At 47.3% G+C, this 13,501-nt stretch overlaps 1 protein-coding gene across 3 annotated transcripts in view; it reads right to left on the bottom strand.

Moving 5' to 3' along the window:
• Nucleotides 1-13,501, bottom strand: part of PTPRG (protein tyrosine phosphatase receptor type G) — a 749,569-nt gene that overhangs the window by 100,677 nt on the left and 635,391 nt on the right. For all 3 annotated transcript variants that reach the window (XM_043441944.1, XM_043441943.1, XM_043441946.1), the window contains exons 9-12: nt 11,302-11,486; nt 8,202-8,310; nt 3,235-3,284; nt 679-1,441 (exon numbers count right to left, since the gene is read on the bottom strand). In XM_043441944.1, the coding sequence (XP_043297879.1) occupies nt 679-1,441; nt 3,235-3,284; nt 8,202-8,310; nt 11,302-11,486 (1,107 nt within the window). The remainder of the gene's footprint in view (nt 1-678; nt 1,442-3,234; nt 3,285-8,201; nt 8,311-11,301; nt 11,487-13,501) is intronic.

Here is a 13,501-nt window from a genome sequence, read left to right as displayed (position 1 = left end):
CACGCTGGAGCTTCTCACCCTTTTAGGTTTAACATAAAGTCACTTCCCCCGAGTGGCCCTTGGTGGTTAAAATAGCTCCCTGCCCTCTTCCTGATTATTTTCTTTGACATCACCCTGTTTCTTGGCTTTACTGTGACCATTCACAGTCTCCAACAACAGTTAGCTAGGCTTCTGGCTTGCCCATGGATTTGCTTGCTTGCTTCCCAACCTTTCTGTCTCCTAACTTCCCTGCGTTCGGGCTCCTCTTTTACCCTTTGAGCGTCAAGCTGCAGGTATCACGCTCACCTCGGTCAGCACCCCGGCCAGCGACTGGCACCGCTCAGACAGCCCAGAAACACAGGGGCTGGATAAAAGCCTAAGGAAAGAAATCTGAAAGAATACATTTCTTAAGATGGATGTTTTTTTCCATCATTTACCTCATAGTGTGGCTGAAGTGCCTGGAGTTACTCTGAGGCAAGTCGACTTTACCAGCAAGCAAGTATAGGGCAAGACTTAGTCCAGCCACTTTAATAGAAGAAGTAATTTTTACCAGAAGAACATAAAAAGAGACACACACAGGCACACAATTCCAGGAATACTAAGCACTCTCTGGATCTTCACTCTCTACCCTCACATATTTCTTCAAGGGTAAGACTGTTCACATCAGCGTGAATGCTCACGGGAGGCGCGGCCGCTTACCTGGGTTAACAGTGATGAACCTGCTGTCCTCGGGGAATCGGTCCCCGGGGGGCACAGGCTTCCTGGATGGCACCTCGGGCCTCGCGGGGTCACTGTCTTCGTCCTGCTCCTCTGGGACTGTGGGGGGCACTTGGGTGGGGGTGGCCGAGCGGCGGTCCAGGGCGTCCTGGGGCCGGGCGGTGGGGCTGGCAGTGCGGGCCCGCTCGCGCCCGGGTGTAGTCTGATGCGCGCCCTCCTGGGCAGCGGTGCCGGGGGCCGAGGGCGCGGCGGTGGGCTGGGTGTGGCTGCGCGCCCGCGGGGCGTGGGTCACCCCGCTCCGCTCCTTCTTCTCGGAGTCCTTCTCGCCTTCCTCCTCATGCTCCCGCTCGCCGTCCTCGCTCTCGCTCTTCTCGTCCTTTTCGCCCTCCTCCGCGCCCTCGCCGTCCTTGCTGGGCGCCGAATCGCTGTCGGCGCCGGGGCTGGCCAAGGCCTCGGTCGTGGCCAGGACGGGTCTGCCGGCCTGCTTGCTGGCCGAGGCGGCCGTGGGCAGGCGCGTGGGCCACACGGTGCTGGGGAAGGAGGAGATGCCGCCGCCGCTGAAGCCCAGGCCGGCCAGAAGCGTGCTGGTGACCACCGAGGCCACGGTCGCCTGGCTGCCGCTGGACGATGGGCCCATCCCGGTCGCCATGGAGACAAAGGAGAAGGGGATGCCGGAGGATGTCCAGGTGGAGGAGCCTGAGCTGATGGGGGCCATGTCGGCTGAAGAGGCCGGCGACGCTGTGGGCTTGAAGGGGTTGCCCAGGGAGGTGGGGGGAAGGGAGGGAGGAAGAGAAAGCTGAGTGTCAGTCACTGGGATTGGGAACTACGCCCTGGACACGACCCTCCAAGGGCTTCCACTCATCTTCACCTTTATTCTCAGGGTCTCCCAAAGCCTGGCGCCAAAGCTGACAACAGGCCATCCGTGGCTGACCACCATCACTCTTCATGTTTTTATAATTACTTAAAATTTGTAATCTACATATCAAACCCAACTTCAACTTTTCACTGATATTGCTCAGGAGGAGGAGGCTAAGTGGCAAAAAAGTAAGCTGCGTTCGTGCTACTGGGTTCTCTACCCACCTGGGAAACCCTGTCTGAAAGACAAACATCAGATAAGCAATACACAGGCAACACCGGACAGTCACGTGTTGCTGGGGTGACCCTGGAGGAGGCAGGAGTTCCTGCATACATTGTGGCACTTGTGGACAATTCGCAGCCCTGAGGTCTACAGAAGCTCTCCAGGACCCAGCTGCACATCTTAAAGTGAGGAAGTGGGTGGAGAGAGGACAGTGGCCGGTACGTGTCTGCAGTAGCCAGGTCAGAAGTCAGGCCGCGCTCTACACTGCAGGCCTCGGGAGCTGGTTTACACCGGCATCCCTGTGTCGGGCGCTGTATCTGATTTCAGACTCTCCAGATTTAATCACAGCGAAATACATGCTTGTATAGATGACAGTAAGAGTTCCATTTAAAAAGCTCCAACTATGTGCCTGGGCATCCCAGGCTCTCCCGGGGACACACGTGAACATCATCCCACTTTACAAGTGAGGAAAATGGGGCACAGAGAGATTAAGGGGCAGAGGTGTGGCTGACTAGGTATAAGTCTCAGGTCTTTCTTCCCATCCTGCTAAATCAGGCTTCATGGAGGGACTGTATTTGAACATGGTATCTTACAAATATAAGTGCTGCTCTGACTTATTTTAGTTTTTGAAACCTCATATGCGGAATCCAGAATTCCATCCCATCATTTATGTAGTTCAAAGTAATATAGCCAGAACTACTTAGATTTCACCACTGTCTCAAGTTTCAGTTTGAAAAGTCTGTAGTTTAAGGATGATCAAGTTAGCAAACGATGAGTTTTGAAGTTGGTCAATGAAACGCCAGGTGCCACCCACAATAAGGCACTGGAGACAGAGCAGTCAGATAGTCTGGCTTGAGCATGATACCTTACTTGCTCTCTGGGAGATGCTGGGCACATTAACTCACTGAGCCTCAGCTTCCTCATCCATAAAATGGGAGTCATAGTAATACCAAACTTGTGGGATGCCGTGAGGGGTAAATAAACTAATACTCTGTGCCTGAAACCCAGGAAAAACTTAATATATTGTAGGATTTGTTATTACCAACATTGCAATTATTACTACAATTATTAGTCGTACTAGAAAGGAGAAAATTTAGATACTGAGGCTCCAGACATGTGCAAATTCATATAACTTTGGTCAAATAACAACCTTTCAATCTTAGCCTGTCCTTACTCCTTTGCATTCTTACATCCTATGATCTCACAAATTATAAATCATTAAAAAATTTTATCTTGACAAAAACAATACAGTATAACACTGCTGGCTTAACTCTGTTGCACAGCTTTTTAAAATAATGTATTGCACTGAATTATACAGAGTGTATAGTTAATTTATTCAGTATTTTAACCACTTTTCATTGAGCAGTTTGACAACATCATACTGCCACCTTGTGGTGATAGTTCTAAATGCATGAAAATTACCAACCACCCGTGACAAAGCAATTACATTCTCTACTTACCACTCCTGTTTTGACAATTCTGGTCCCTTGGAATATTCGAGTGGTATTAGCTGAGAAGCAAAGAAATTATACTGTAAACAGCAGAACTTTCTTGTTGTTGTTCCAACAAAACTGTACTTACCTACACAAATCTGAAAAACATAATTTTTACATGTTATAAATACTCTTTATTTTTTTTGCCCAACTATCAAAAAATGTGAAACCCTTCTCAGTTTGTGAGTCATCAGAAAACATGCAGATGGCCGTATCTGGCCATATCTGTGGGCCACAGTTTCTGATTCTTGTCTTAAGCTCTTAGTTTAAAACTTTACAAAATTGTAATCATTTTTTTAATTGAGATAAAACTTATATACAGCAAAATGCACAAATCTTCAGTGTAGAGTCAAATTAATTTTTACTGCTGTATAACTCGCCCTCATATTAAAATATAGACATTCTCCATGCCTCCATGGAGGTATTCTCACGACCGCTCTGACCTTTGTCAACATTTTGTCTGTTTTTGAACTTCGTATTACTCCATTGTTACTCTCTATTGTCTTTTTTTGGTGATAATGTCTTATAGTATCCTTTCAGGGGCTATAATATGCATCCTAAACTTATTACAATTTACCTGAAACTAGTACTTTTTATGTCTTCCTTAAAAAATTTAAGAACTGTAATCTAACTATTTGTCAGACTCCCTTTTTTGTGCTGATCTCAAAAACAATAGTCCTATACAAAATAAGCATTTGCTTCCCACACATACATGGCATTGAAAAAGGTGCAAAAACCCACTAAATTCCCAAATAAATAACATTTGTATCTGCTGGAGTTTTTACCTAAATTAGAAGTGGGGCAAGTACTTGAACTATTTTTTATTTGCCCTGAAGGCTTTTTGAAAAAGAAACAACAACAACAACAATGAATTCACTGTCAACATTTTAAACAGCAGCTTTAACCTGAAAATCCCAATTTTCTGCTCATCCTAAAAAAAAAAAAAAAAAAAAAATCACAATTTTTGGCAAAACCGAGTTCACCTCCCTGGAGGACAACATTTGGTAGGGGCTAAGCATCCATCACCCCTTTCAAAGGGCACCTCTCCAGTTTTCCATGATGGTCCCCCCTCATTTGTATGTGGTTCCCTGCTGGGCCACAGGGCGTCTACATTTGCAACCCCCAACTTAACGATATAGTCACTTTGCTCAGCTGGAAAGTGAAACGTGTAAAGAGACAACTGTGGGGAATAGACTGATCTACACGTCAATACAACCAGGTCAGATGAGGCAGCCCAGGAAGCAAACAGTCCTTGCCTGGCACTAAATATAACCTCCCACCATCAGTGAGCTGCTTCGGGATCAATACTGTGCTGCCTCAGACAGGTATACACACCTCCCTTTGTTAACACAGGAAGAAAGCTTCCTAAGGGATCTGCTTTTCCTGCCCTTTACAAAGGCCTTAATTTAAGGCCAACAAACTCAGTGGCCACTCCATCACTGTGCCTGCTTTTCATTGATCTTGAACAATTCCCATTGGGGTCAGTTCTAGTCATGATGACTAGGAAGCTTCTACAGGGCCTTTCAGATCACCAGTCCATCGGCCTGGTGGAATTCAGGGATGGGGGAAAAAGGAGTGTCTCCACTGAGCTGTCAGGGAGATGTCGCTTCTTCTTGCAAGAGGAACGGAAGCTAGGAATCTCGGCTCTATTTAGCAGGACCATCCTGGATGCCCTGTCTGTGATTGAAATGGGATATTTTCCTGCTGCCTTACAGTTGCTGGAGCTATTTTGAAGTATCACTTATGTTCATTGCTACTCAGAAATCACCATCGCTAACAGACCCACCACTTGTCATTTAATACTTTCATAAAAGAAGTGCAGCAATGACTATGTTGCCGATTTGCATGTTTAAAATATTTTGACAACTGTATCTAAGTGCAATTGGTTTCCTTTCCTATGTATTTTAATTATTTATTTTAAACCATTCTGAGAGAGCATCTGATGGCTTGGCCAGGATGCCTGATGGGTCTGTGGCTTAAAGAGAAGGCTTACAAGCCCTTATTTTCCATGACAGTTGAGACCTGCAAAAAACCTTTTGAACACTTGGCAATCAATCTTTTGAGCCGTTTGTTGAAGACAATGGCTTAATATTTATGCTTTAACAGCATGATATTTATGCTTTAGGGGTGGTCTGTTGTGTATAAATGACTGGGCTTTGGAATAAGAAACTGGACTCTGCTTAGTAGTCAAATGATTTTTTTTGGGGGGGGGCAGGTTATTCGATTGCTCAGAACATCATTTCCCCCTCTAGAAAATAAAATCTGCATTACAAGCTGCCACGAGGTCAGATGAGATGACTTAGGGCCAAACGCTCTGTAACTGGGAGCCACTCCACAGACAATGATCACCATTATTATTATCATACTTACTACAGTAAAGTAAGCATAACTTATTTATTGTGTCATACAGGACATAAATATTGTGTTATTTACTATGTGCAGTGCTGTGCTGTGCTGCTTTAGTTATGTCCGACTCTTTGTGACCCCATGGACCACAGCCCGCCAGGCTTCTGTGTCCATGGGATGTTCCAGGCAAGAATACTGGAGTGGGTTGCCATTTCCTCTTTCAGGGGATATTCCCAACCCAGGGATGAAACCTACGTATCCTACATCTCCTGCACTGCAGGCAGATTCTTTACCACTGAGTCACCGGGGAAGCCCGTGTTATTTACTATAATAATGAAAATATTCCACATGGCTTTCTCATGCCGCCAAATCAGAGGCAAACTTTATCAAGGGGAAACCTAATTATTCTTAACAAAGTGTCCATGAAATTCCCTAAGTTTATTTCTTCCCCTTTTAACACTGAACTCTTATAAGTTGATCTGTTTTGAACTCTGGCCTCTACTGCTTACAAGCTCCTAGCTGGCTCACCAGAAAAGGTGTGCTAGCTAACCAGCAGATTTCGTTTTTCCACTGCCCATTGGAAGGTGCAGGGAAGATCCCAAAGCCACTGTGTGTCCCTCTGTCAACATGCAGGGACAAACGCTGATACGGAAAATGAGTGAATGCACGTCCACCCCTGCGCAAGGGAAGTCTTCAGGCAAAGGAGGCACTGCCATCTTTAAGGAGTCACCGTGATCAGACATTTTAACTATTCCGTGCTCGGAACTTACAGCTAACGAGGCTTTTGGGAACTGCATTATATTACAAACATTTCATTTTTCAAAGTCTGTGCAGAAGCCAGTGAGCTCAGGGGCCTATTAATCAGGAAAGGCAGTTTTGCAGATTCCGGGCTCCTAGTTAGAGCGCATGAGCGGCCTAATCATGATTTATGTGCCCAAAGTTGCCGGGCCCCGGCCTCAGCGAGCTCACACTCTGGCTTCGCCTGCTGGCTCCCGTGGGCTGGCCCAGACAGACCTGGCCTTGGCCTGTGGCCTCTGCTCAACACAAGCAGATGGGCCCATACATTCAGGTAGACAAACGCTGAGTGTGATTTACTTGTGAAAAAAATACATCCGTGCTAATTTCAAGTCATTTAAATGGAAGAACGAGCTGATGTGAATGTCAGCAAAGGCTCTTTCAATACTAGATGCAAACCTGCAAAGCTAGAAGGGATCCGTGGATGGAATCTCAGCTGAGGGGGTTCCTACTCTGGGTTCATCACATATTATTTTTTATATAATTAAGCCTCACACTAAGGTGATATTGAGCATTGGTTCTAGGCTCTGTGCTAATTACGTAACATGCATCACCCTGTCACTGACAAGGACCCCATGGGGGCAGTACTCCCCTAACTACCACTTTCAGACTATGAAATTGCAGCTTAGAGAGATTACTCAACATTTTCAGAGTCACAGAAAGACTAAGTGGCAGCCAGGACTCAACTTGGGGCCCTCAAGTCAGGGCCCCGGCTCTGAGTCAGCAACTTCTCCATCTCTCATGTGCATGCTTGGTACCTGAGCCATCTGCTTCAAATTCAGATTCCTGGGCCTCATCCTCTGAGATTCCGAGATGATTAGTCTGGGAGGGGCCCATGAACGTGTACTGCTCACAGGATTCCAGACAGTGAAGACGGATCTACGATCTACAGGTTTTCTGAGACCCTGGAAGCTGTGACACGCAAACTTCTGGCATTTTCTAGGAAAAATGTCCAAAGCCTTCATCCCAGATACATAACTCACAAATGTTAAGAAGCACTGGCCTGGTTTGTGTCTCTGAAACCAAGGATCTAGGAAGTAAGTAACCTTCCCAAGGGGGACATCAGACAGGCAGAGTAAAGCCTGGTGCCCTGGTCGCTCCCTCCATACTGGTCTTTGTGCCCTGCACAAAACCAGGTCTGCCAACTACAGCCCACAGGCCAGCTGCCAATTTTTGTTAATCAAGTTTTATTGGAACCAGGACTGAGATGATCGTGGGGCAAGTAAGATAGAGAATATCCTGTCTTCATGCAAAGTTTTTATTTTTTGTTGCTGTTCATGGGTATTTTACATTTATTTTGGCTTAAAAAATATTCCATTTAAAGATGACATCTGTAACGACATCTTGATGACAAAGTTTTTAAGAGTTCCTTTAAATTCTTCACCAAAGTGAATTCTCCTCTTGCCATGCCCCAAAGTTGACCTGAAACATTCCACTAGACCCTAAATCAGCTAACTGAATTATGCTGGAAATTCAGAGACAGTACTCCTCCACGTGACTAGAAGATGATTCTATGATCTGACACAGTAGTAGATACATGCTTGGATCTCCACGGGTGGAAAATCACAGTAATTTTTAAAAATAATCACTTCACCCTTCTTCCCCTCCTCTGGCCTGTGAAACCCCCTACCTAAAACACAGGTCTAAATGACCCAGGCTTTTCTGGTGTGACCGCAGAGCCCACGCTGATGTTTAGGCCAGGTTCGTAGTCTCACGTGCAAGTACCCGAGCAGGAAGAAAGACAAAGCCCAAAGGAGAAGGGCCCAGGGCAGACGAGAAGGCCATCTCCTCACCTTGGAAGAGCATGGTCTGGCTGAAGTCACTCCTCATGTCGTTGCGACACACGGCCTGGACCCGGAACAAATAAAGGCTGTCAGGTGAGACGTGGCTGATGGTGGCTTTCTGCAGGGTGAGGAAAGGACAGGCGTGAGCTGGTGCTAAAGGCCAGAGAACACCGTACATCCAAAAGCCGAACATCAAAGACTGTTAAGCATCACGTGTAGGTTTCTGGGTACCATGGCAAAGCCCAACGAACATCATGCTTCCTCACTGACCAAAGGCTCGCTCTGAAAGGAACAAGCATTCAGAAGTAACCTCACCTGGGAATATGTTTTCAACACAAAAATACGTAGAGTAAGAGAAGGGAACACCAGTCTCGACACAGATGCTTGACCCTGTCTTGGAGCGTGCCTTCAGCCCTGTTTGTACCCATGAGGCTGGGACTTCTATCAAAACTGCTCTACCTTGTAAACGATAATGATTTACCGTCTAGAATCATCAAGTGTCCTGAATTTCCAGGGCCATGCAGAGTTGAGAGCAGCCACAACCAAGTCTCCGCGTTACTGTTTCTTTGCAGTTTAAAGGCACTGTTGTACCTTGACCTTGGATAACACAAGGCACGAAGCTGGAAGAATACTTGACGGGAAGTCAGAGGACAAGGGATGTACCTGTGCCATGCCACTCACCAGCTGTGTGATTCTGAGTCAGCTGCTCAGGGTCTTTTGGCCTCTGCTCCCTCCAGCTGTTAAGTGGAGAGAGTAAGATTTCCCTCGCAGGGTTCTCGGGACTTCTGTACAACAGAGGTCAAGCGAGCCTTGTACATTGGTAGTCCTCACCGCACAATAGACACCACGGCCCTGGTCTAACACAGGGGTTCACAAGTGACAGCCTACAGCCCCAATCCGGCCCGCTGTTTGTTTCTTGTAAATAAAGTTTTATTGGCACAAGGCCTCACCCATTCATTTCCCTGTTGCTGTGGCAGCTTTCACCCTTCAGTGGCAGAGTTGAGTAGTTGCCCACAGAGGCCTTTAAAACCTAAAATCTTAACTCTCTGACTCTTTCAAGAGAAAAGTTTCCCAATCCCTGGTCCCAAGTCAGGAGCCAAATCCAGATCCCCATCCCGCAAAGCTTTACTCCAAGAGACTTTTAAAAATCAGAAAATGGAAAATGCCTAAAAAGTTGTCAGGGCTTGCTTGCCGAAAGAAACAAATAAGCAAAAGCAACTGATTTTTAAAGACTCCCTGATGATGAAATGTCTCGTCACCGAATTCTGGGCCAGATCCAGAAATCAGCTCTGGGAGCTTAACCACTGAGTGAGTTTTCCCCAAGGTAGCTATTGAAAACCTCTGAAGAGGCATTAACAAGTTACTGTGGCCGTGCCTGCTGCCTGTTGCCTAGCAAATGTATTCCTGGGGAGAGCGGGAGGTTGGGGTCCAGTTATTTCACTTTCAGCCTACCTTTCGGAAAAGGCAGGCAATAACACCTGTTCCCCCAGGTTGGCAGTGAGGGTGTGTGTGTCGGGAGGATGCTGGCAAAAGCCAGGAAAATGTTTGGGAAATGTTTCTGGCCACAAGAATTCTAAATTGGAGAAAAACTTGGCTGCCACTAAGTCAGCACTCTCGACTTCTTGAGGAATTAAGAAAATTAATTTTGTGTGTCCCAAAAGAAAAGAACCACCCCTAGAAATCCTTATAAAAAAAGAACTTGCTGTCAAAGCATGTTTTTCTCTACATCTCTCTCTTTCTCTGAAACTCATTTATGCCTCAGTCTCTAAACCTGTGACCTCGTCTTCTGTGCAGAGCAAAAATCTTCGCTTCCTCTAAGCAGGGATTTATTAGAATTCACTCTGAGCCGGTATCTATTCATCTTTGCATGTTTAATTATCTCCCACTTAGTATAAGAAACCGAATAAGCGCCTAGCTAGTTTTTGCTGATTAATGCAAGCCCCCCTTAGCTCAGAAAGAGAAACCTCCCTCCCGGACTTCTGGTCCTGACAAGAGAAAAGGTTAAAACACATCACAACCTTGGGTGCCTTTCAACAGATTCCTCTCCGATTTCATGAAGCTCATCATTCCCTAATGTGACCCAGATAACAACGTCTAGTGGGGAAATTGAAAATATAAATGGAAATGAAGTAAAAGAATCGTCATCTGAAGCAATACGAAAAGTATTATTCTGTAAGTGATTGAACGGGCCCTGGGGACTCTGTATTGGAAGGAAAAAAAGCAGTAACAGTCATTAAGAATCCCACTCGGTGCTATTACATTTTTCATGTACATATACAATGATGGGCTTCATTATCCCAAAGACTTCTTTTGATTAACGATAAACGCCAGACTTTCACACCCAAACGTGTCGCTTTGAGTTTCTGGGCAAAGATGTGAAGACCAGCGCTGGTTGGAGTGATTGCTTTTCTAGGGGAAGAAGACTTGGCTTCTGCAAACATCTGTTCTCAAGGGCCTTGTTGGGGGCTGGCCACTAAATATTTATGCACACGTAAGATGAGACACGGAACTGGGCATGTGTTGCTCAAAAGTGAAGTCAGGTGTTACAGGGTCTAAGAGCCTGAGAACAGTGGTTAGAAATGGCGTGGTCGCCGGGGTCTTGCAGGTAAAAAGGTGTGAGGCAGATGAAATGTGACAGGAGGGAGCGGTGGGGACTGCAGAGGGTTGCCTGGTGGGGCTGACAAGAGTAGGAGTGGGGAGGAGGGAGGCAGAGGGGGAATAATTGCAGTGAGGATAACAGCTAGTACTGACAGTGCTCGCGCCGCGCCCAGCCCCACTGTACAATTGTGTAACCCACGTAACATTTACGATAATGCTATCAGATGACGAGGGCTTCGGGGAGGCGTTCTGCCGTCTTTATTTTTTAATAACAAAAGAAAAAGTAGTCAGTTTTAAAGGGCCTAACTACAAACAGATTAACTCTTTTTCTGGTGGTGTGGCCGGCAAGTTTAAGGGCGGGGGAACCGTGGCATCACAGTGCTGCCCGCGGTGGTACCCGCCTTCACCAGGACGGCGGCAGGGGGCTGGAACGTCACAGAGGAAGCACCCCAGGAGACACACGGGGCCCCCCTCGCCGCGGACGCCCTGACTCAGAACACGGAGGTCTCACCAAGTCCTTGTCGCTGTCCTTGGTGAACGTCTTCTCCTTCTCGTCCTCGTTCTTGGTCCAGCTGTAGGACACCATGTAGTTCATGATGGGCGGGTGGTAGACGGTCTCCGGCTGGCTCCAGGACACCTGCAGCGTGGTCTGGTTCAGCGGCTGCACCTTCATGTGGACGGGCGGGGAGCTGCAGACTGGACACACGCGGCCGGGCTCAGCGCGGGCTCCGCGCCCCGCGCCACCCCGCGCCCCGCGCCCTGAGCTCCCAACGGCCACTTAGAGCCCCCGCTGCTAACACTGCCCCACACCTGTCTTCCCTCTCCCCTCCTCTCTCTGTACACACACACACACACACAACACACACATACAGACACACACACACACAACACACAGACACACAACACACAAACACACAACACACACACACAACACACACACAACAGACACACAGACACACAACACACAGACACACACACGGACACACAACACACACAGACACACAACACACAGACACACACACAACACACACACAAACAACACACAGAGACACACAGACACACAACACACACATACAGACACACACACACAACACACAGACACACAACACACACACACACAACACAGACACACACAACAGACACACACAGACACACAACACACAGACACACACATGGACACACAACACACAGACACACAACACACACAGACACACAACACACACAGACACACACACAACACAGACACACAACACACAGACACACACACAACACACACACAAACAACACACAGAGACACACAGACACACACAACACAGACACACAACACACAGACACACACAACACACACATACATGCAACACAGACACACACAACACACAGACACGCACACACAGACACACACACAACACACAGACACACAACACAGACACACACACACAACACAGACACACAACAGACATACAGACACACAACACACAGACACACACACGGACACACAACACACAGACACACAACACACAGACACACACACCACACACACACAAACAACACAGACACACATGCAGACACACAACACATACATAGACACACACACAACACACACAACACACAGACACACAACACACATACACACATACAACACACAGGCATGCACACACAACACACAGACACACACAACACACACACACAACACAGACACGCACAGACACACACGCGGCCGGGCTCAGCGCGGGCTCCGCGCCCCACCCCCGAGCTCCCGACGGCCACTTAGAGCCCCCGCTGCTAACACTGCCCCACACCTGTCTTCCCTCTCCCCTCCTCTCTCTGTACACACACACACACACAACACACACATACAGACACACACACACACAACACACAGACACACAACACACACACAGACACACAACACACACACACAACACAGACACACAACAGACACACAGACACACAACACACAGACACACACACGGACACACATACACACAACACACAGACACACACACAACACACACAAACAACACACAGAGACACACACACAGACACACACACACAACACACACATACAGACACACACACACAACACACAGACACACAACACACACACACACAACACAGACACACACAACAGACACACACAGACACACAACACACAGACACACACATGGACACACAACACACAGACACACAACACACACAGACACACAACACACACAGACACACACACAACACAGACACACAACACACAGACACACACACAACACACACACAAACAACACACAGAGACACACAGACACACACAACACAGACACACAACACACAGACACACACAACACACACATACATGCAACACAGACACACACAACACACAGACACGCACACACAGACACACACACAACACACAGACACACAACACAGACACACACACACAACACAGACACACAACAGACATACAGACACACAACACACAGACACACACACGGACACACAACACACAGACACACAACACACAGACACACACACCACACACACACAAACAACACAGACACACATGCAGACACACAACACATACATAGACACACACACAACACACACAACACACAGACACACAACACACATACACACATACAACACACAGGCATGCACACACAACACACAGACACACACAACACACACACACAACACAGACACGCACAGACACACACGCGGCC

The sequence above is a fragment of the Cervus canadensis genome, chromosome 22 (genome assembly GCF_019320065.1).
Source record: "Cervus canadensis isolate Bull #8, Minnesota chromosome 22, ASM1932006v1, whole genome shotgun sequence".
Taxonomy (NCBI): domain Eukaryota; kingdom Metazoa; phylum Chordata; class Mammalia; order Artiodactyla; family Cervidae; genus Cervus; species Cervus canadensis.
The sequence above is the reverse complement of the archived record's forward strand: the minus strand, read 5'-3'. Positions and strand labels throughout refer to the sequence as shown.